A 24,347-nucleotide genomic window follows, 5' to 3' on the forward strand; every position below is an offset into this window, starting at 1 on the left:
GACACCAGCCAGACAGACTGACCCCAAAATACACCCCGTAACAGACTGACACCGGCCGGACAGACAGACACCGAAACACACCCATAACAGACTGACACCGGCCGGACAGACTGACCCCAAAATACACCCCGTAACAGACTGACACCGGCCGGACAGACAGACTCCAAAATCCACCCCATCCCATAGGGACTGACCCCAAATCCACCCCAAGGGACTGACCCCAAACCCGCCCCATAATGGAATGACCCCAAACCCATCCCAAAGGGCCAAGGAATGATCCCAATCCCACCCCAAAAGGGACTGACCCCAAATCTGTCCCAGAGGGAATGACCCCAAAATCCATCCCATAAGGGAATGACCCCAAACCTGCCCCAAAGGGAAACCCAAAACCCACCCCAAGGGACTGACCCCAAATCCACCCCAAAGGAGAAATCCCAAACCTGCCTCAAGGGACTGACCCCAAACCCATCCCAAAAGGGAATGACCCCAAATCCACCCCATAACGGACGGACCCCAAAATCCACCCCATGAGGGACTGACCCCAAATCCATCCCATAACAGAATGACCCCAAACCAGCTGCAAAAGGGACTGACCCCAAACCCATCCCATAACGGACTGACCCCAAAATCCACCCCAAAAGGGAATGACCCCAAATCTGCCACAAGGGACTGACCCCAAATCCATCTTAAAGGGCTACGGAATGACCCCAAACCCGCCCCATAAGGGAATGACCCCAAACCCGCCCCAAAAGGAAACCCCAAACCTGCCCCAAAGGGAAACCACAAATCTGCCCCCAAGGGACTGACCCCAAATCCATCCCATTACAGAATGACCCCAAACCCGCCCCAAAGGGGAAAACCCCAAACCCATCCCAAAGGGGAAAACCCCAAACCCCTCCCAAAGGGGCGGGCAAGATCCCAAATGGATGATCCCAAACCCATCCCAAAGGGGCCGGGCGAGTTCCCAAAAAGGACGACCCCAAATCCATCCCAAATCCCCATCCCCAGCCTGGATCCCAGGGAATGGGATCGCTCCCAGAGAAATAAAGGATTTGTGCTTCCCCCAGTGGGGTTTGTGGGATTTATGGGGTTTTATAGGGTTTTTGGGGCTTATGGGGTTTTATGGGGTTTATGGGGTTTATGAGGTTTAATGGGATTTTTGGGGTTTTGTGGGGTTGATGAGGTTCATGGGGTTTTTACAGGGTTCATGGGAGTTTATGGGGTTTATAGGGTTTTATGGGGTTTTGGGGGTTATGGGGTTATGGGGTTTTTATGTGGTTTATGGGAGTTTATGGGGTTTTATGAGGTTTATATGGGTTTATGGGGCTCTTGGGGGTTTATGGGGTTTTATAGGTTTTTTGGGGGTTTATGGGGTTTTGAGGTTTATGGCAATTTCTGGGTTTTATGGGGTTTATTGGGGTTTATAGGGTTTAATGGGGTTTTATGGAGTTTATGGGGTTTTATGGGGTTTATGGGGTTTAATGGGGCGTTTATGGGGTTTTTATAGGGTTTACGGGGTTTATGGCATTTATGGGGGCTTATGGGGATTTATGGAAATTTAGGGGGAGTTGTGGGGTTTTATGGGGGGTGGTTGAGGGATTTATGGCGTTTGGGGGGATTTTATGGGGTTTAGTGAGGTTTCATGGGGGTTTAGGGGATTTATGGGGTTTTATGGGGTTATGGGGTTCACAGGGTTTATGGGGCTTTATAGGGTTTTATGGGGTTTGGGGGATTTTTGGGGTTTTAGGGCGGTTTATGGGGATTTATGGGGTTTTATTGGGGTTTAGGGGATTTATGGGGTTTTATGGGGTTATGGGGGAATTTTATGGGGTTTAAAGCGGTTTATGGGATTTAGGGCATTTACATTTACGGGGTCTATGGCGTTTAGAGGTTTTTTGGGGGGGTTTATGGGGTTTTATGGGGTTTGAGGGATTTATGGGGTTGCATGGGGGTTTTATGGGGGTTTATGGGGTTTCAGGGATTTATGGGGGTTTAGGGGGATTTTTGGGGTTTTATGGGAGCTTGAGGGATTTATGGGGTTGTATGGGGGTTTTATGTGGTTTTATGGACATTTTTGGGGGTTTTATGGGGTTTTAGGGCATTTATGTAGTTTTATGGACATTTTTGGGGTTTTTATGGGGTTTTAGGGCCTTTATTTGTTTCCACGGACCCCCCCCTCCTCTTTGATCCTTCCCAGCCCCACAGAGCCCCCGGAGCGCCCCCAATCCCCCCGCGCTGCTTTTGGGGCCGCCCCAAAACCCCTCGGCACCGCCCGAGCCACGCCCACTCCGCGCTGGCCACGCCCCCGCACTGCGCGCTCCCTTTTGCGTCACCCCGCCAGCTCGGCTCGGCCACGCCCCCTCACTCTGACCCCGCCCCGCGCCTGCCCGCGCGCGGCTTTGGCCGCGCCCATAGCCCCGCCCCTCTCACCATATTTGGTGTTTGGCCACGCCCCAGGAAGGGGCGGGGCCGGCGCCAGCGCGCGCGCGGGATTCGAACGCGGCGCCCCGAAAACGGCCGGAAAAGGCGGGAAAAGGACCTCGGAATTCCTTGTGATCAGCACCGGGAAAAGGATCCCGGAATTCCCGGGGATCGGCACCGGGAGCGGGAAGAGGATCCCGGAATTCCCGGGGATCGGCCCCTGGAAAAGGCTCCCGGAGCTCCCCGGGACCGGCGGCCGCAGCCAGCGAACCCCGGACCGAGGTGGGACCGGCGGCTCTTGCTGGGAACCCGCGGAGCTGGGATCGGCCCCAAAATCTTGGGATCCCCCCCCCCAGTTCCCGATCCCAACCCTGGATCCCCATCCCTGGGCTGGGATCCTCCCCCGCTCCACAATTCCCCAATCTGGGATCCCCCAGCCTGGCACCATCCCAGTTCCCGGGGCCGGGATTTCGGGGACCCCTCATTTCCTGGTTTGGGATTTTCTCTTCCCCCCCCCCCCCCCACCCCGCGCTGGAATCCCTTGGGATCTCCTCCATCCTCCACTTTGGGATCTTTCCAGCCTGGAACCCCCAAATTCCCGAATCTGGGACATCCCAAATCATGGGACTCCCCAAATTCCCAAATGTGGGATCCCCCAGTTCCCAAATCCAGGATTTCTCCAATTCCCAAATCCAGCTCTCCCCAGTTCCCAAATCCAGGCCTCCCCAGTCCCCCCAAATTTCCTCCAATTCCCAAATCCAGGATTTCCCAATTCCCAAATCCAGGCCCCAACAATTCCCAAATCCAGGATTTCCCCAATTCCCAAAATTCCCCCCAATTCCCAAATCTGCCCTCCCAATTCCCAAATCCAGGATTCCCCAAATCCAGGATTCCCCAAATCCAGGCCCCAACAATTCCCAAATCCAGGATTTCCCCAATTCCCAAAATTCCCCCCAGTTCCCAACCCGCCCCCCAGTGCCCTTGGGGTCCCTCCACGTCCCCTCGTGCCCCGCAGGATCGGGATTGGGATCGGGATCGGCTCCATGGACACCTTCCAGTCCCCCACGCCCTCAGCGCGCCGGGACAAAGCGGGTGAGGAACAGCGGGATGGGCCTGGAACGATCCCAAAAGGATCGGGGTGGTCCCGAGGGGATGAGAGTGTTCCCAAAGGGATGGGGATGGTCCCAAAGGGATCCGGATGTTTGATCCCGGAATGATCCCAAAGGGATGGGAATATTCCCAAAGGGATCAGGACGTTCCCAAGGGGATTGGGATGGTCCCAAAGGGGTCGGGATGTTCCCAGAGGGATCGAGATGGTCCCAAAGGGATTGGGATGTTTGATCCCGGAATGTTCCCAAAAGGGTGGGGATAGTCCCAAAGGGATTGGGATGGTCCCGAGGGGATGAGAGTGTTCCCAAAAGGACGGGGATGTTCCCAAAAGGGATTGGGATGTTTCCAAAGAGATCAGGATGTTTGGTCCCAGAATGCTCTCAAAGGGATGGGAATATTCCCAAAGGGTTTGGGATGCTCCCAAAGGGATCGGGATGGTCCCGAGGGGATGAGAGTGTTCCCAAAAGGATTGGTACGTTCCCAAAGGGGTCGGGATGTTCCCAGAGGGATCGAGATGGTCCCAAAGGGATCGGGATGTTTGATCCCGGAATGTTCCCGAAAGGGTGGGGATAGTCCCAAAGGGATCGGGATGGTCCCGAGGGGATGAGAGTGTTCCCAAAAGGATGGGGATGTTCCCAAAGGGGTTGGGATGTTCGATCCCGGAACACTCCCAAAGATGTTCCCAAAGGGATGGGGATGCTCCCAAAAGGATGGGAATATTCCCAAAGGGATCGGGATATTCCCAAAGGGTTTGGGATGTTTCCAAAGGGATCGGGATGGTCCCAGAGGGATGGGATATTTCCAAAGGTATTGGGATGTTTGATCCCAGGATGATCCTAAAGGGATCAGGATGTTCCCAAAAGGGTCGGGGTGTTCCCAAAAGGGGGTGGGAATATTCCCAAAGGGGTGGGAGCGTTCCCAAAGGGGTTGCCAGACCCCAGAGGCTGCTCCAGGGGAACGCCCTCATCCCAAATCCGGGATCACGAACGGGAAAGGCCTTGGAAGGATCCCCGGGATGAATTCCAGAGGCTGCTCCGAGCCCTGCCCAACCTTTCCTGGGACAATCCCACAGATTCCCAGGAAAACTCTGCCAGTCCCTCCCCCTTCCTCCTCTTCCTCCCAGTTTTATCCTGGAGCACATCCGGGTGGGAAATCCCTGGGATCAGCTGGGATCGGTTTTCCATCCCCATTCCCAATCCCCATCCCCATTCCCGTTTCCATCTCCATTTCCCATCCCTGTTTTCCCATCCCCCTTCCCACCCCTGTTTCCCATTGTTTCCCATTTCCCATTCTCTCTCCCAATCCCCCTTTCCCATCCCCATTTCCCGCCCCTGTTTTCCCATTCCCATTTCCCATGCCAGCTCCTTGTGCCGCCCAGAATTCCCCTCTGGAATTAGGGCTGGATCTGCGGGGTCTCCGTTTTTTAGGGAACAAACCCCTCCAGGGAACGGAGCCGGAATTTGGGAAAACATTGGGGGGAGTTGGAAGGAGCTTCCCTAAAAATCCGGGTCAGGAATGGGCTCGGAGCATCCCATGGGAATTGGGGAATATTTCGGGCCAGGAATTCCGGCCGTTCCCGGCTCTGCCGAGGATCCGTGACCTCGAAATCCCCCGGGATTTAAATCCCATTGGGAATGGGGACTCCAGGGCTGGGAATTCCAGGCAGGAACTGTTCCCAAAATCCAACTGAACTTCCCCTGGAAGCTCGAGGCCGTTCCCTCCCATCCCGTGGGTGATTCCTGAGGAGCAGATCCGGGATTTCCCATGGGATGAGCATGAAATCCCAGCAGGATTTCCATGGGATCAGCAGATCCCGATCCCAGCAGGGATTTCCTGTGGGATCAGCAGATCCTGATTCCAATTGGATTTCCGTGGGATCAGCAGATCCCAATCCCAGCAGGATTTCCATGGGATCAGCAGATCCCAATCCCAGTGGGATTTCCTGTGGGATCAGCAGATCCCGATCCCAGCTGGATTCCCATGGGATCAGCAGATCCCAATCCCAGTGGGATTTCCCATGGAATCAGCAGATCCCGATCCCAGCAGGATTTCCCTGAGATCAGCAGATCCCGATCCCAGCTGGATTCCCATGGGATCAGCAGATCCCAATCCCAGTGGGATTTCCCATGGAATCAGCAGATCCCGATCCCAGCAGGATTTCCCTGAGATCAGCAGATCCCGATCCCAGCGGGATTTCCATGGGATTACCGGGAATTCCCCCCGCAGAGCCCGGCCCCGTGTCCGTGACCATCCCGGCCTCTCCCTTCATGCAGAAGTTGGGATTCGGCACCGGAGTCAGCGTCTACCTGATGAAAAGGTTGGGAATGGCCCCAGGAATCATCCCGGGAAACCCCGGAGTTGATCCCGGTTTTCCTCCCCATGGACACGGGGCCGAGGGAGGGATTTGGGAATTGTGGAGGCAGGAAGGAGCGCAGTGCTGTGGGATAACCCTGTCCTGGCTGGAATTCTGGGATTTGGGCTCCATTCTTGCAAATTCCGGGACTCGGGCTCCATTATTCTGGGATAACCTTGTCCCAGCTGCAATCCAGGGATTTGGGCTCCGTCATTTTGGGACAACCTTTTCCCAGATGGAATTCCAGGATTTTGGGCTCCATCATTTTGGGATAACCCTTTCCTATCTGGAATTCCAAGATTTTGGGCTCCATCAGTTTGGGAGTACCCCACTGGTCTTTCCTTGGATGGAATTCAGGGATTTGGGGCCATTCCTGGGATAAAACCTGGCTGGAATTCCAGGAATTTGGGGCTCCATCATTCTGGGATAACCCTGTCCCAGCTGGAGTTCCAGGATTTGGGCTCCAGTCCTGGGAATTCCAAGATTTTGGGCCCCATTATTTTGGGATAACCCTTTCCCAGCTGGAATTCTGGGATTTTGGGTTTCATTATTTCGGGATCACCCATTCCCAGCTGGAATTCCAGGCAGTTTGGGCTCCATTATTCTGGGATAACCCTTTCCCAACTGGAATTCTGGGATTTGGGCTCCCTTCCCAGGAATCCAGGATTTTGGGCTCTATTATTTTGGGATAACCCTTCCCTGGCTGGGATTCTGGGATTCTGGGTTTCATTATTTTGGGATAACTTTGTCCCAGCCGGAATTCTGGGATTCGGGCTCCATTCTTGGGAATCCCAAGGTTTTGGGCTCCATTATTTTGGGATAACCCTTTCCCAGCTGGAATTCCAGGGATTTTGGGCTTCATTATTTCGGGATAACCCTATCCCAGCTGGAATTCCAGGGATTTTGGGTCCCGTCCCTTCCCTCCACCACCTCCATCGGGGAATGGGGTCGGATAAAAATTCCCTTTCCCTGGAAATTCCCCCGGAGGAATTCGCAGCATCCCCGTCCTGCGGCGGCGGGCGGGGGGTGTGGGATCCTTTCCCCGTGGGAATTCCGTGGGAATTCCGGCGTTTTTCCCGGGCCAGGTCCCCGCGGGGGCTGCCCCGCTCCCCCTGGGCCGTGAAGAAAATCAACCCCGGCTGCTCCCAGAGCCAGCGCAGCCTCTTCCAGAGGAGGCTCCGGGAGGAGGCCCGGACCCTGCGGAACCTGCGGCACCCCAACATCGTCGGTGCGGATCCGACGGGAACGGGCGGGGCTGGATCCCACGGGAACGGAGGGGGCGGATCCAGTGGGAAACAGAGGGGTTGGAACCATTGGGAATGGGGGTGGATCCAGTGGGAATGGAGGGGTTGGATGTGATGGGAATGGGGGTGGATCCAGTGGGAATGGAGGGGGTGGAACCATTGGGAATGGGGGTGGATCCAGTGGGAATGGAGGGGTTGGATGTGATGGGAATGGGGTTGGATCCTCGGGAATGGAGGGGTTGGAACCATTGGGAATGGAGGGGTTGGATGTGACGGGAATGGGGTTGGATCCTCGGGAATGGAGGGGTTGGATCCGACAGGAATGGGGATGGATCAATGGGAATGGAGGGGTTGGAACCATTGGGAAGGGGGGTGGATCCATTGGGAATGGGGTTGGATGTGATGGGAATGGGGATGGATCAATGGGAATGGGGTTGGATCCATTGGAATGGGGTTGGATCCTCGGGAATGGAGGGGTTGGATCCGACAGGAATGGGGATGGATCAATGGGAATGGAGGGGTTGGAACCATTGGGAAGGGGGGTGGATCCATTGGGAATGGGGTTGGATGTGATGGGAATGGGGATGGATCAATGGGAATGGGGTTGGATCCATTGGAATGGGGTTGGATCCTCGGGAATGGAGGGGTTGGATCCGACAGGAATGGGGATGGATCAATGGGAATGGAGGGGTTGGAACCATTGGGAAGGGGGGTGGATCCATTGGGAATGGGGTTGGATGTGATGGGAATGGGGATGGATCAATGGGAATGGGGTTGGATCCATTGGAATGGAGTTGGATCCTCGGGAATGGAGGGGTTGGATCCGACAGGAATGGGGATGGATCAGTGGGAATGGAGGGGTTGGAACCATTGGGAATTGGGTTGGATGTGATGGTAATGGAGAGTTTGGATCTGTGGGAATGGAGGGTTGGATCCATTGGGAATGGAGGGTTGGATTTGTTGGGAATGGAAGGGATAGATCCGTGGGAATGGAGGGGTTGGATTTTTTGGGAATGGAGGAGTTGGATCCATTGGGAATGGAGAGTTTGGATCTGTGGGAATGGAGGGTTGGATCCGTGGGAATGGAGGGATGGATCCATTGGGAATGGGGTTGGATTTGCTGGGAATTGGGTTGGATTTGTTGGGAACGGAAGGGATGGATCCATGGGAATGGAGGGGGTGGAGCCAGTTCCAGAGAGAGATGAGGGGGATCTGGGATTGGGGAATTCCAGACCTCCCAGTGCCTCTGGAGTTCCCAGGGAAGCCCCCGGATCCCTGGGAGTATCCAAGGATGGATTTGGAGCTCCCTGGGATGGTGGGAGGGGTCAGGGTTGGATTGGGATGGGATTGGAATCCATGAATCCCATCCAGAACATTCCATGATTGTTGCTGCTGTCCCATTCCCATCCCACGGATCCCATTCCTATGGACCCATTCCCATTGATCCCATCCCATTCCCACATTCCCGTCCCGCAGATCCCATCCCATGGATGCCATTCCTGTCCCATTCCCATCGATCCCATCCCAATCCCAGGGATCCCATTCCCATTGTCAGGGATTCAATTCCCATAGATCCCATCCGAATGGATCCCATCCCCTTCCCACAGTTCTCATTCCCACAGATCCTGTTCCCATGGATCCCATGGTTCCCATTCCTGCGGATCCTATTCCCATGGATCCTATTCCCATCCCATGGATCTCATTCACATGGATCCCATTCCCATTTCCATGGATCCCATGGATCCCATTCCCATGCATCCCATCCCATTCCCATCCCACGGGTCCCATTCCCATGGGTTCCATTCCCATTCCTGTGGATCCCATTCCCGTGGATTCCATTCCCATCCCATGGCTGCCATTCCCATTCCTGTGGATCCCATTCCTACGGATCCCATTCCCACAGATCCAATGGATCCCATTCCTATTCCCATGGCTCCCATTCCCACAGATCCCATTCTCATGGATGCCATGGCTCCCATTCCCACAGATCCCATTCCCATCCCATTCCAATTCTCACGGATCCCATGGATCCCATTCTCACAGCTCCCATTCCCCCTGATCCTCTGGACCCCATTCCCATGGTTCCCATTCCCATGGCTCCCATCCCATTCCCATTCCCACGCATCTCACAGATCCCATTCCCACAGATCCCATGGATCCCGTTCCCATTGATCCCACGGCTCCCGTTCCCATTGATCCCATGGCTCCCGTTCCCATTCCAGGGTACCGGGCGCTGACGAAGGCTCCGGACGGGAGCCTCTGCCTGGCCATGGAATTCGGGGGGGAGAAATCCCTGAACGACCTCATCGAGGAGCGCCGGGAGCAGGGCCTGGGAATGTTCCCGGCTGCCACCATCCTGCACGTGGCCCTCAGCATGGCCAGGGGCCTCCAGGTACCGGGGAAATCCCGGGAATTCCGGGAAAAAACCCTGGGATTCTGGGGGAAAAAAACCCTGGGATTCGGGGGAAAAAAACCCCTGGGATTCCGGGAAAATCCCAGGATTCTGGGATAAAGGGGAGCCAAGGGAGCTTTCCAGCTGCTGGGCGGGTTGGGATAGGGATGGGGATGGGTGGGAGCTTGGGAAGGTCAATTCCCAGTCAGGCTGGAATTCCCAGAGAATCCCAGGGAGAGTCCCAGGAAAGGCTGGAGCGGCCTGGGATCCGGGATTGGGATGGGATGGGATGGGATGGGATTGAAGGTCCCATCCCAAATCATTCTGGGATTCTAGGATCAAGGGCAATCAGGATCCATCCCGAGAGATTTTTATGGAATTCAGGGATGGAAAAGGGAAGGGAGACCCTTCCTGGAGTCTCGAATTCCCAGGGAAGCCCCTGGATCCCGAAATTCCTTCTCAAGGAGGGATTGGGATGGATGCAATGCCAGGCTGGGAGAGCTGGGAATGTAGGGAATACCTGGCAAAGGGGGAGCTTGGGGTGGGATTTGGGAAGGAATTCCCGGCTGGGCTGGAGTTCCCAGAGGATCCCTGGCAGTGCCCAAGGAGCGGCCGCAGCATTGGGCTGATCCATGGGATCCCTCCGTCCGTGGATTCCGAGCCACGCCTGGAGGTTTCCTGGCTGGATCTGGGGTTTCCCCTCGGTTCCCCTCCCCGATCCGACGGCTCTCCATTCCCGGCATTCCCGGCATTCCCCGCAGTACCTGCACACGGAGCAGCGGCTGCTCCACGGCGACATCAAATCCCCCAACGTCGTCGTCCGCGGCGCCTTCGAGGCCGTCAAGATCTGCGACGTCGGCGTCTCCCTGCCCCTGGATGAGAACCTGACAGGTGGGATACCGGGAACCGTCCCGTGGGAATGGGGGGCTCCCATCCCGTGGATCCCATTCCCACTATCCCTTTGATCCCACCATCCCACTGCAGTGAGTGATCCCATTCCCAATTAATTCCAATTCCCAGTCCCGATATCCCTTGGTCCCGTTGAAGTGAGTGATCCCATTCCCATGGATCCCACTCCCATTCCCACTGTCATGGATCCCATTCCTATTCCAATGGATCCCATCCTGATTCCCATTCCAATAATGTGGGGTTACTGGAAATGTGGGATTCCCAGAAATAGGGGATCTCATCCTATTCCCATGGGTTACAGTGAGCGATCCCATTCCCGATATCCCTTTGATCCCGTTGATCCTGTTGCAGTGAGCGATCCCATTCCTGATCCCATTCCCATTCCCTCTGATCCTGTTATCCCGCTGCAGTGAGTGATCCCATTCCTGATCCCATTCCCAATATCCCTCTGGTCCCGTTGCTCCCGCTGCAGTGAGCAATCCCGTTCCCAGTATCCCGATCCCATTCCCGTTGCTCTTGTTGCTCTCGTTGCAGTGAGTGATCCCATTCCTGATTCCATTCTCAATCCCATTCCCGATATCCCTCTGATCCCTTCGATTGCACTGCAGTGAGCCATCCCATTCCCGATCCGTTCCCATTGCCATTCCTGATCCCATTCCCGATCCCTCTGCACCTTCTGCAGTGAGCGATCCCACTCCCATTCCCAATCCCAATCCTGATCCCATTCCTGATATCCTTTTGATCCCATTGCAGTGAGTGATCCCACTCCCAATCCCATTCCCGATCCCATTCCTGATTTGCCCCCCCGCCCCGCTTCCGCTGCAGTGAGCGATCCCAATCCTGATCCTGATCCCATTGCAGTGAGCGATCTCAATCCCAATCCCGATCCCATTCCCAATATCACTGTGCTCCCACTGCAGTGAGCGCTCCCATTCCCAATCCCAATCTTCCTTTGATCCCATGGATCCCGCTATCCCTGTGCTCCCGCTGCAGTGAGCGATCCCATTCCTGATCCCATTCCCACTATCCCTCCGCTCCCGCTGCAGTGAGCGATCCCATTCCCGATCCCATTCCCGCTATCCCTGTGCTCCCGCTGCAGTGAGCGATCCCATTCCCACTCCCGATCCCACTATCCCATTGAGCCCATTGATCCCGCTTTGTCCCGTTATCCCATGGCAGTGAGTGACCCGTCCCTGTGCCACGTGAGATTAATCCCAATCCCAATATCCCATTATTCCCAATTTTTCCCCGTTATCCCATGGCAGTGAGCGACCCGTCCCTGCGCTACGTGGGCACGGAGCCCTATATTCCATTCATCCCATTGATCCCATTGATCCCATTATTCCCCCCACAGTGAGCGACCTGTCCCTGTGCTACGTGGGCACGGAGCCCTATATTCCATTCATCCCATTGATCCCATTGATCCCGTTATTCCCCCCACAGTGAGCGACCTGTCCCTGTGCTACGTGGGCACGGAGCCCCATATCCCATTGATCCCATTGATCCCATTATTCCCAATTTATTCCTGTTATTCCCCCCACAGTGAGCGACCCATCCCTGTGCTACGTGGGCACGGAGCCCCATTGATCCCATTGATCCCGTTATTCCCAATTTATTCCCGTTATTCCCCCCACAGTGAGCGACCCGTCCCTGTGCTACGTGGGCACGGAGTCCCATATCCCATTAATCCCGTTGATCCCATTGATCCCATTATTCCTGATTTGTTCCCTGTGCAGTGAGTGACCACTCTCTGTGCTACATGGGCACGGAGCCCCATATCCCATTGATCCCATTGATCCCGTTGTTATCCCATGGCAGTGAGCAATCTGTCCCTGTGCTACGTGGGCACGGAGCCCCATTGATCCCGTTATCCCGTTGTTATCCCATGGCAGTGAGCGATCTGTCCCTGTGCTACGTGGGCACGGAGTCCCATTGATCCCATTGATCTCGTTATTCCCAATTTATTCCCGTTATTCCCCCCACAGTGAGCGACCCGTCCCTGTGCTACGTGGGCATGGAGCCCCATATCCCGTTGATCCCGTTATCCCGTTGTTATCCCATGGCAGTGAGCGACCCGTCCCTGTGCTACGTGGGCACGGAGTCCCATATCCCATTAATCCCGTTGATCCCATTGATCCCATTATTCCTGATTTGTTCCCTGTGCAGTGAGTGACCATTCTCTGTGCTACATGGGCACGGAGCCCCATATCCCATTGATCCCATTGATCCCGTTATCCCGTTGTTATCCCATGGCAGTGAGCGACCCGTCCCTGTGCTACATGGGCACGGAGCCCCATATCCCATTGATCCCGTTATCCCGTTGTTATCCCATGGCAGTGAGTGACCCGTCCCTGTGCTACGTAGGCACGGAGCCCCATATCCCGTTGATCCCGCTGATCCCGTTATCCCGTTGTTATCCCATGGCAGTGAGTGATCCATCCCTGTGCTACGTGGGCATGGAGCCCCATATCCCATTGAACCCGTTGATCCCGTTATCCCGTTGTTATCCCATGGCAGTGAGCGATCCGTCCCTGTGCTACGTGGGCACGGAGCCCCATTGATCCCATTGATCCCGTTGAACCCGTTGATCCCGTTATCCCATTGTTATCCCATGGCAGTGAGCGATCCGTCCCTGTGCTACGTGGGCACGGAGCCCCATTGATCCCATTGATCCCGTTATTCCCGATTTATTCCCGTTATTCCCCCCACAGTGAGCGACCCGTCCCTGTGCTACGTGGGCACGGAGCCGTGGTCGCCGCCCGAGGCGCTGGAGCCGGGCGAGGCCATCTCGGACCGCGCCGACATCTTCGCCTTCGGCCTCACGCTCTGGGAGATGCTGGCGCTGAGCGTGCCCCACCTGCCCCCGCCCCGCGACGGATCCGACGGTACCGGGAAAACAACGGGAATGCCGGGAATTCCGAGAACTACGGGAGTTCCTGACGGGGAACGGGTGCCGGGAAGGGATCCGGGGAGTGCTCGGGTGGGAAAGGGGATCCGGGATTTGGGGAACAGGGGCAGAGGGACAGGGGAGTGGAATGGGATTCCTGCTGGGAAAGGGGAGCTTGGGATTGTGGGGTTTTGGGAAGGAATTCCTGGCTGGGCTGGAATTCCCGGAGAATCCGTGGCAGTGTCGGGATCACCCTGGGAGGATGAGGAAGCGCCGGGCTGGGATCAGGGTGGGATTCCTGGGATCCACTCCTGACAGCTGCTCCCTGCTGCCATTCCAGAGGGTTGGGATTTTGGGATATCGGGGTTTTGGGATTTCAGGATTTCGGGATTTTGGGAAGGAATTCCCAGCCGGGAGGGTGTGGAGGGGCTGGGCTGGAATTCCCAGAGGATCCCTGGGAAGATCAGGAAGCACTGGGCTGGAATGTGGCTGGGATTCCTGGGATCCGCTGCCAACGGCCACACTCCTCTGCCATTCCAGAGGGTCGGGATCTTGGGGTTTTGGGATTTTGGGGTTTTGCAATTTTGGGAAGGAATTCCCGGCTGGGAAGGTGAGGAGGGGCTGGGCTGGAATTTCCAGAGAATTGCTGAGAGTGCCCAAGGAAAGGCTGGGATCACCCTGGGAAGATCAGGAAGCGCCGGGCTGGGATCAGGGCAGAATTCCCAGGATCCGCTCCCAACGGCCACACTCTCCTGTCGTTCCAGAGGGTTGGGATATTGGGGTTTCGGGATTTTGGGATCTTGGGAAGGAATTCCTGTCTGTGAGGGCGTGGAGGGCTGGAATTCCCAGAGGATCCCTGGCAGTGTCGGGATCACCCTGGGCACATCGGGAAGCGCCAGGCTGCTATCGGGGCCGGGATTCCCGGGACCCGCTCCCAACGGCCGCACTCTCTCTCTGTCCCCCCCTCCCTCCCTGCCGTTATTCCAGAGGATTCGTGCTCGGAGGATTCCCTGGACGAGGCCGCGTACCAGGCCGCGCTCGGGTCGCGGCCGCCGCTGCCCCCGGAGGCGGCGCGGGAGCCCTCACAGGGGCCCGTGCGGGAGCTCTTCTGCGCATGCACCGCCCGCGAGGCCCCGCGGCGCCCCCCGGCGGCCACCATCGTCACTGCCCTGCTGCAGCTGCCGGAATGCCGGGAACTGCGGGAACAACAGCCGGGGGGAGAGCGGGAATGAGGCGGGATAGCGGGAATAATGGCGGGATAACACAGCCCTGAGGGACGGCGGGAATGAGGGGTGGGAATGGTGAGGGATAACAGGGCGGGAATGCCCTCGCAGGGGCCCGTGCTCTTCTGCGCATGCGCCGCCCGCCAGCCCCGCGGCGGCCACCATGGTCACTGCCCTGCTGCAGCTGGAGCCGGGAATAATGCCGGGAACAACAGCCGGGGGGAGAGCGGGAATGAGGCGGGATAACGGGAATAATGACGGGATAACACAACCCTGAGGGACAGCGGGAATGAGGGATGGGGGACGGCGGGAATGGTGAGGGATGACAGGGCGGGAATGCCCTCGCAGGGGCCCGTGCGGGAGCTCCTGTGCGCACGCGCCGCCCGCCAGCCCCGCGGCGCCCCCTGGCGGCCGCCATGGTCACTGCCCTGCTGCAGCTGGAGCCGGGAACAACAGCCGGGGGGAGAGCGGGAATGAAGCGGGATAACGGGAATAATGACGGGATAACGGAGCGGGAATGAGGGACAGAGGAATGCCGGGATAGGACAGCCCAAAGGGGACAGCGGGAATAGCTGGGATAACAGGGCGGGAATGCCCTCACAGGGGCCCGTGCGGGAGCTCTTCTGCGCATGCGCCGCCACCAGCCCCGCAGCGGCGCCCCCTGGCGGCCGCCATGGTCACTGCAGCGCTGCACCTGCGGGAATGAGGGATGGGATATCGGGAATAACGGCGGGATAACCACGGGGCGGGAATGAGGGATGGGATATCGGGAATAACGGCGGGATAACCACGGAGTGGGAATGAGGGATGGGATAACCACAGAGCCGGAATGAGGGATGGGATAACGGGAATGATGGCGGGATAACCACGGAGCAGGAATGAGGGACAGCGGGAATGCCGGGATAACACAGCCCTGAGAGACAGCGGGAATGATGGATGGGGGACAGGACAGCTCGGGAATTCCGGGATAATGGAGTGGGAATTCTGGGATGGAGCTGGGATTCCTGGAATTCCAAAGCCCTGAGAACCCGGGATAACGGAGCTGGCATTCCCAGGGTTACAGGGCTGGGATTCCTGCGATTCCAGAGCCCAAAATTCCTGGGATTATGGAGATGGGATTCCTGGGATAACAGCCCTGAAAGCCCCGGATTACAGAGCTGGGATTCCAGAGCTTGGAATTCCCAGGATTCTGGAGCTGGAATTCCTCAGATTCTGGGATTATGTAGCCCAGCATTCCTGGGATTCCAGAATTTTGGCCCTCCTGGAGTCCCGGTGGGATGTGGTTGTGGAGCCCGGCATTCCCGGGATTCCAGAGCTTAACATTCCCAGATCCATGCCATTCCCACATTTCCAGAGCCTGAAACTCCTGGAATTCCAGATCCCCGCCCATTCCCAGCTTTCCTTGGGCTGTGCTCCGGAGCCGGGCTCGGAGCATCCCATTCCCGGGATTTTAGGGTGGATTTCCCAAATTTGGGGTCGGATTTTCCCTCATTTTAGGCTGCATTTCCCTCTGTTTTCCCCCACTCTTTTCTGGGCTTTGGATTTTCCCTGTTTTTTGGGTCGGATTCTCTCTTTGAGGTTGGATTTTCCCAAATTTTCAGGGCTGGGTTTTCCCTCTGGGGTTGGGATTATCCCAACTTTTTTTTGCTGGAGTTTCCCTCTTCCAGGTCTGCTTTTCCCTCCTTCTCCAGTTGCATTTCCGCTCTTCATTAGGTTGGATTTTCCCTCATTTTCCCTCATTTTCAGATCAGATTTTCCCAATTTTTCAGGTTGAATCCTCTCAGGTTGGAGGTTGGATTTTCCCTCTTTTTTTGGGCTGGAATTCCCCAAGTTTTCCCATTGGATTTTCCCACTTTTCAGGTCACATTTTCCCTCATTTTCCCTCTTTTGGGGGTTGGATTTTCCCCCTTTTCAGGCTGGACTTTCCCTCTTTTAGGTTGGATTTTCCCTCTTTTTTTTCAGTTGGATTTTTCCTCATTTTTGGGCCAGAATTCCCAAATTTAGGTTGGATTTTCCCTCATTTTTGGGCTGGAATTTCCCTAATTTTCCCTCTTTTTGGGGTTTGGATTTTCCCAAGCTTTTTGCTGGATTTTTTCCCTCTTTTAGGTCAGTTTTTCCCTCTTTTTTTTTCAGTTGGATTTTCCCTCATTTTTGGTTGGAGTTCCCAATTTTCCCCCTCTTTGGGGTTGGGATTTTCCCTTTTAGGTTGGAATTTCCCTCATTTTAGGTTGGATTCTCCCTTTTTTTGGTCAGATTTTCCCTCTTTTTCTGGGCTGGAATTCCCTGAGTTTTCCCATTGGATTTCCCCCCTCTTGTAATTGGATTTTCCCACTTTTTAGGTTGGATTTCCCTCATTTTCCCACTCTTTGGAGTTTGGATTTTCCCTCCATTTTAGGCCAGATTTTCCCAAGTTTTCAGGTTGGATTCTCCCAAATTTGGGGTCGGATTTTCCCAAGTTTTTAGGGTTGGATTTTCCCTCCTTTTTAGGCTGGAATTTCCCTCATTTTCCCTCTTTTTGGGGTTTGGATTTTCCCAAGTTTTTTCCTGGATTTGCCCTTTTTTTGGGCTGGATTTTCCTTCTTTTAGGTCAGATTTTCCCTCCTTTTTCTTTGGATTTTCCCTCATTTTTGAGGCTGGAATTTCCTGAGTTTTCCCATTGGATTTTCCCAAGTTTTGGAGTTGGATTTTCCCAAGTTTTCCCTCAGAAATGTTCCCAATAAATAAATCTGTTCCTCTTGCTGGGATTGCTGGATTTTTCCTTGGGATCTGGGTTTTCCAGAGGCGCCAGAGCTTGGATGGGATTTGGGTTCTCTAAAGGGGGGAAAATTCCCAAAAAAACCCCCGGAATATTCCCCAAAAAAACCCCAAATATCTCCATAAAAATCCAGAATATCCCCCAAAAAACCCTGGAATATTCCCATAAAACCTTGGAGTTCCATAAAACCCTGGAATATTTCCATAAGTTTATGGAATCTCGTCATAAAACCTTAGAATATTCCCATTAAAAAAAATGAACAGAAAACTTTGGAGTATTTTCAGAAATTTATGGAATAACATCAGAAAACCTTGGAACAGCATCACAAAACCTTGGGATATTGACAGAAATTTATGGAATATCTTCATAGAAACTTGGGATATTGTCAGGAATTTATGGAATATCTTCACAGAAAACCTTGGGATATTGGCAGAAATTTATGGAATATCCACAGAAAACTTTGGGATATTCCCACAAAGCCCTGGAATTCCCTGCCTGGGAGGCTCCAGGTGGGAAAACCCTCGGGCAGAATTCCCAGAATTCCAAGGGAATGGGGAAAAACCGATTCCCATTAACGAAGCCCCGACCCCAATTAACTTAAATCCCAAAAAACGCCCGGGAAAAAGCAGGAATTGTGGGGGATCCTGGAGAATTCCAGGATTTCCAGTGGAATTCAGCAGCAGCTGGGCAGGAAGGGAGAGGGGAGGGGCTGCCAGGGACATTCCCAAGGGAAAGGAGAATTCCTAAGGGAATGAGGGATTCCGAAGGGAAGGGAAGGGAAGGGAAGGGAAGGGAAGGGAAGGGAAGGGAAGGGAAGGGAAGGGAAGGGAAGGGAAGGGAAGGGAAGGGAAGGGAAGGGAAGGGAAGGGAAGGGAAGGGAAGGGAAGGGAAGGGAAGGGAAGGGAGGGATTCCCAAGGAAATGAAGGATTTAGGGAAGGGATTTAGGGAGGGATTCCCAAGGGAAAAGAAGGGAAAGATTCCCCAGAAATGGTGGATTTGGAAGGGATGGGATTTGGGGAAGGATTCCCAAGGGAAGGGGATGGAAGGATTCTGGGAAGGGAAGAATTCCCGAGGGAAAGAAGGGAACAATTCCCAAAGAAAGGAAGGGAACGAGGGATTCCAAAGGGAATGAAGGATTTGGAAAGACTGGGAAGGGATCCGGGGAAGGATTCCCAAGGGAGCTCAAGATTTCCAAGGAAGGGAAACTTTCCCAAGGGAATGAAGGATTTGGGAGGGGTTTAGGGAAGGATTCCCATGGGAAGAGAAGGGAAAGATTCCCAAAGGAAGGAAGGGAATGAGAGATTCCCAAGAGAAGGAAGGGTGGGTGAGGGGAGGGATTCAGGGAAGGATTCCCAAGGGGATGAGAGATTCCAGAGGGAGGAGAAGGGAAGGATTCCCAAGGGAAGGAGGGAGGGAATGAAGGATTCCCAAGGGAGCTCAGCATTCCCAGGGAAAGGAAGGGAAGGACGCCAGGAAAAGATGGAATCCCAAAGGGAAGGGAAGGGAAGGATTCCCAAGGGAAGGAAGGGATTTCGGGAAGGGATTTCAGGAAGAGTTCCTAAAGGAAGGAAAGAATTCCCGAGGAAAAGAAGGGAACGAGGGATTCCAGAGGGGAGGGATTGAGGGAAGTTTTCCACGAAAGGAAGAATTCCCAAGGGAGAGAGGGAAAAATTCCCAGACGGGAAGGGAAGAATTGCCAAGGGAATGAAGGACTTGGGAAGGAAGGGATTTAGGGAAGGATTCCTGATCCTGCTCATCCCAATCCTGCTGATCCCAGTGATCCCGATGCTGATCCCGATCCCGATGATGCCAATGATCCCGATCCCGGTGATCCCAGTGTGGATCCCGCTGCAGATCCCGGTGATCCCGGTGCCGATCCTGGTGATCCCAGTGCTGATCCTGGTGCGGATCCCAGTGCAGATCCTGCAGGTCCCCGTGCTGATCCCAGTCCGGATCCTGCTGTAGATCCCAGTGTGGATCCTGCTGATCCTGGTGCCGATCCCAGTCCGGATCCTGCTGCAGATCCCGGTGCAGATCCCGGTGTTGATCCCGGTTTCCATCCCGGTTTGGATCCCAGTGCCAATCCCGTTGCAGCTCCCGGTGCTGCTGATCCCGTTGCTGCGGCTCCCGGTGCTGCTGATCCCGGTGCTGCAGCTCCCAGTGCAGATCCCAGTGTTGATCCCGGTTTCCATCCCGGTTTGGATCCCGGTGCTGTGGATCCCGGCGCCGATCCCGTTGCGGCTCCCGGCGTTGATCCCGGTGCTGCGGCTCCCAGTGCAGATCCCGGTGCAGATCCCGGTGCTGCGGCTCCCGGTGCTGCGGGTCGCGGTTTCCACCCCGCCGGTGCGAGGGGGCTGTAGACGAGGAAGTCGTGGCGGCCGCAGTAGCGGGCGGCGAAGCCTCTGCCGTCGGCGGTGGGGTCGGAAAAGGCCAAATCCCGGGAACTCAGCACCGCCCCGAACACGAACGTGCGCCTGGAACGGCACCGCAGCAACCGCGGCGGGGGGAATCAGCACCGGGGGAAATAATAAACGGGGAAAATAATAAACAACGGGGAAAATAATAAACAACGGGGAAATCAGCACCGGGGAAAATAAACAACGGGGAAAATCAACAACGGGAAAATAAACAATGGGGAAAATAATAAACAACAGGGAAAATAATGAACAACGGGGAAAATCAACAACGGGAAAATAAACAATGGGGAAAATAATAAACAACAGGGAAAATAATGAACAACGGGGAAAATAAACAGCAGGGAAAATAAACAGCGGGGAAAATCAACAACGGGAAAATAAACAACGGGGAAAATAATAAACAGCGGGGAAAATAAACAACGGGGAAAATAATAAACAATGGGGAAATCAGCACCGGGGAAAATAAACAATGGGGAAAATCAACAACGGGAAAATAAACAATGGGGAAAATAATAAACAACGGGGAAAATAAACAGCAGGGAAAATAAACAGCGGGGAAAATCAACAACGGGAAAATAAACAACGGGGAAAATAATAAACAACGGGGAAAATAAACAACGGGGAAAAATAAACAACGGGGAAAAATAAACAACGGGGAAAATAATAAACAACGGGGGAAAATAATAAACAACGGGGAAAATAAACAACGGGGAAAATAAACAACAGGAAATCAACAGCGGGAAACAATGGGGAACAACGGGGGAACAACAGGAGAACAACGGGGAACACCGGGAAATGGGAAACACCGGGAAAAATAAACACCGGGAAATGGGAAACACCAGGGAAAAACACTGGGAACACACCAGGAAAAACCACAGGAAATGGAAAACCCTGGAAAACCATTCCTCCCTGAATCCCAGTTTTCCTGGTATCCCATCCCCAATCCCAGTTCCCCCATCCCCAATCCCAGTTCCCCATTCCCCATTTTCCCCCAGCATTCCCGGTTTCCCACCTGAGCCCATCCAGCATTCCCACACCTGGCAATCCCAGTTTTCCATCATTTCCCAAACCGAATCCCAGTTTTCCTGGTATCCCATCCCAAACCCCATTTCCCCATCCCCAATCCCGTTTCCCCCCCATCCCCAATCCCTTTTTCCCCCATCCCCAATCCCAGTTTCCCCGTGTCCCCAATCCCCGTTTCCCCCCTTTCCCCAATCCCGTTTCCCCCCCCTTTTCCCGATCCCGTTTTCCCCCTGTTCCCATTCCCGGTTTCCCACCTGAGCGCGTCCAGCATCCTGCGGGCGATGCCGCGGCGCCGGCGCGACCCCAGCACCCAGAGCCGGCTGATCCCGCACGCCGCCGGCTCCGGCTCCAGGGAACAGCGCCAGGCACGCAGCGACGGATCACCGGGATCAACAGGAACGACGGGATCAGCGGGATCGGCGGGATCAACGGGATCGAAGGGGTCAACGGGGTCTCGGGAATGCCGGGGGTCCCGGGGCTCTGGTAACGGTGCCAAGCCCGGCTCCGGCAGCACCCGGAATGCCTGTGGGAATGGGGAACTGGGAATGTGGGAATGGGGGACTGGGAATGGGGGATGGAATGGAAACTGGGAACTGGGAATGGGAAACTGGGAATAGGGATGGGAATGGGAAACTGGGAATGGGAACAGGAAACTGGGACTGGGGAACTGGGACTGGGGAACTGGGAATGGGGAACTGGGAATGGGGAACTGGGAATGTGGGAATGGGAACTGGGAATGGGAATGTGAACTGGGATGGGAACAGGGAATGGGGAACTGGGAACAGGGAATGGGAACTGGGAGTGGGGATGGGAATGTGGGAATGGGAACTGGGATGGGAATGGGGAACTGGGAATGGGGAACTGGGAATGGGGAACTGGGAATGGGGAACTGGGAATAGGGAACTGGGAATGGGGACTGGGGATGATGGGAACTGGGAATGGGGAACTCGAAATTGGGAATGGGAAATGGGAAACTGGGAATTGGGAATGGGGTTGGGAAGTGGGAATGGGAATCTGGGAATTGAGAATGGGGAACTGGGAATTGGAACTGGGAATGGGAAACTGGGAATGGGAACTGGGAATGGGGATGGAAATGTGGGAATTGGAACTGGGAATGGAAACTGGGATGGGAACAGGGATGGGGATGGGAAACTGGGAATGGGGACTGCAAATGGGGACTGGGGATGAGAACTGGGAATGGGGAACTGGGAATTGGGAATGGGGATCGGAACTGGGAACTGGGAATGGGATTAGGAATGGGGATGGGAACAGGAATTGGAAACTGTGAACTGGGAATGGGGATGAGAACTGGGAATGGGAACTGGGAATGAGGAAGGGGAACTGGGAATGGGGAATGAGAATCAGGAACTGGGAATGGGGATGGGAACAGAAATTGGGAACTGAGAATGGGAACTGGGATGGGAATGGCGATGGAAACGTGGGAACGGGAAACTGGGAATGGAAAACTGGGATTGGGAACTGGGAACTGGGATGGGGAACTGGGAATGGGGGATGGGAATGGGAAATGGGGATGGGAATGGAGAACTGGGAATGGGGAACTGGGAATGGGGATGGGAAACCTGGGATGGGGGATAGGAGTGGGAAATGGGGATGGGAATGGGGAACTGGGAATTTGGGGATGGGGAAAGGGGATGGGAACTGGGAATGGGAAACTGGGGATGGGGATGGGAAAATGGGGATGGGAATGGGGAACTGGGAAATTGGGATGGGAATGGGGAACTGGGAACGGGGAACTGGGAATTTGGTGATGGGGAATGGGAAACGGGAGTGGGAAAATGGGGAACTGGGGATGGAAAAGTGGGAGCTGGAAAAGTGGGAATGCGCCCCAATCCCCGAGGGTCGCCCACCTGGCTGATGGGCTGCGCCACCAGGCAGCCGAGCACGCCCTGCCCGGGGCTGACAAACAGGTACACCCGGGAATGCGCCGGGAAAATCCGGGAACGCTGCTCCGGGGAACTGCGGGAATGCTCCGGGAAACCCAGCTCGGAATCCACGACGGCCAAAACCTCCTCGGCCTGCGGGGGAAACGGGGTGGGAATTCCGGGGAAATGGGGTGGGAATGGGAATTCCTGGGAAAAATGGGGTGGGAGTTGCTGGGGAAATGAGGTGGGAATTGCTGGGAGAAACAGGGTGGGAATTGCTGGGGAAAAATGGGGTGGGAATTCCAGGAGAAACAGGGGGGAATTGCTGGGAAAAACGGGGTGGGAATTGCTGGGGAAATGGGGTGGGAATTCTCAGAGAAATGGGATGGGAATTCCCAGGAAAAGAGGATTTGTTCCCAAGAAAGGGTGGGTTTGCACAGGGAATCGGGATTTAGGGACCGGGGTGGGAATCAGGGATCGGATCCTGCTGGGATTCAGGATCAGATCCCATTGGGATTTGGGATTTCAGGATCAGATCCCATTGGGATTTGGGATTTAGGGATTGGCTCCCAGTGGGATTTGGGATTTCAGGATCAGATCCCGCTGGGGTTTGGGGGTCCGATCCCATTGGGATTTGGGATTTTGGGGTCAGATCCCATTGGGATGTGGGATTCCAGCTCCCATTCCCGCAGGAAACCCCAGGAACTGCCGGTACCTTCCTGAGGGCGTATTTGGGATCCTGGGGGAGGATCAGGAGGATTTTCCCATCCCAGAATTCCGCCACCACGCGCTCCTGCTTCCAGCCCTGCCGAGGGAATCCTGGGAATCACCGCAGGATTGGGGGAGCCGGGATTGGGGGAGCCGGGGCTGGGGAATCGGGAGATCCCGGGACTGGGGGAATTGTGGGATTCCAGGAGTGGGGGAATTGTGGGATTCCAGGATTGGGGAATTATGGGATTCCAGGAGTGGGGGAATTGTGGGATTCCAGGAGTGGGGGAATTATGGGATTCCAGGACTGGGGGATCTGGGACTGGGGGGGAGCTCGGGATCCTGGGATTCCAGGATTGGGATCCTGGATTTCGGTATTGGAGGATCCAGGATTGGGGATCCCAGGATTCTGGGATTGGGGGATTCCAGGATTAGGAGATCCCAGGAATGAGGGATTTGGGATCCCAGGATTTGGGGAATCTCAGGGCTCCGGGTCTGGGGACTGGGATCAATCCCAGCTCTTCCCAGAGAGCCCGGCCAGGGCTGGAATTCCAGGTGGGAATCCCAGAAACGAGTCCAGGGCAGGAATTTATCCGGCAATTCCCAGCATTCCCACATTCCCAGCATTCCTGCCATTCCCAGCATTCCCACATTTCCATTCCCTTATTCCTGAATTCCCATTCCCACATTCCTGCCATTCCCATTCTGAATTCCCAATTCCCCCATTCCCCATTCCCCATCTGCATTCCCGCATTCCCCATTTCCACTTTTCCATCCCAATTTCCTGTTCCCATTCCCATACTCCCATTCCCGCTCTTCCCATCATTCCCCCATTTCCCCATTCCCAGAATTCCCACACCCTCCATTCCCTGGTTCCCAGATTCCCCCATTCCCAGAATTCCTGCAATTCCCCCATTCCCATATTCCCATAATTCCCTGGAATTCCCTCTCTCCCTTCCCTGGGTGCTGCAGTCCCATTCCCACCATTCCCATTCCCCTGGAATCCCCGCTCCCATTCCCA

The 24,347-nt window shown here is 55.1% G+C and overlaps 1 protein-coding gene across 1 annotated transcript; it reads left to right on the plus strand.

Annotated features, from left to right (window-relative positions):
* Nucleotides 1-2,517: 2,517 nt before the first annotated feature.
* Nucleotides 2,518-14,548, plus strand: PBK (PDZ binding kinase). Its single transcript, XM_036405154.1, has 8 exons — nt 2,518-2,703; nt 3,437-3,513; nt 5,758-5,848; nt 6,970-7,112; nt 9,351-9,520; nt 10,282-10,411; nt 13,141-13,314; nt 14,304-14,548. Exons 2-8 carry the CDS (start codon nt 3,465-3,467, stop codon nt 14,546-14,548), a joined length of 1,002 nt encoding a protein of 333 aa, XP_036261047.1. The 5' UTR covers nt 2,518-2,703; nt 3,437-3,464.
* Nucleotides 14,549-24,347: the final 9,799 nt, after the last annotated feature.

This window comes from Molothrus ater, chromosome 32 (assembly GCF_012460135.2).
Source record: "Molothrus ater isolate BHLD 08-10-18 breed brown headed cowbird chromosome 32, BPBGC_Mater_1.1, whole genome shotgun sequence".
Lineage (NCBI taxonomy): Eukaryota > Metazoa > Chordata > Aves > Passeriformes > Icteridae > Molothrus > Molothrus ater.

Coding starts and splice junctions, on each gene's coding strand:
- PBK (XM_036405154.1), top strand. CDS start 3,465: ATGGACACCTTCCAGTCCCCCACGCCCTCAGCGCGCCGGGACAAAGCG. Junction 9,521..10,281: donor GCATGGCCAGGGGCCTCCAG/GTACCGGGGAAA, acceptor CATTCCCCGCAG/TACCTGCACACGGAGCAGCG. Junction 10,412..13,140: donor CCTGGATGAGAACCTGACAG/GTGGGATACCGG, acceptor TTCCCCCCACAG/TGAGCGACCCGTCCCTGTGC.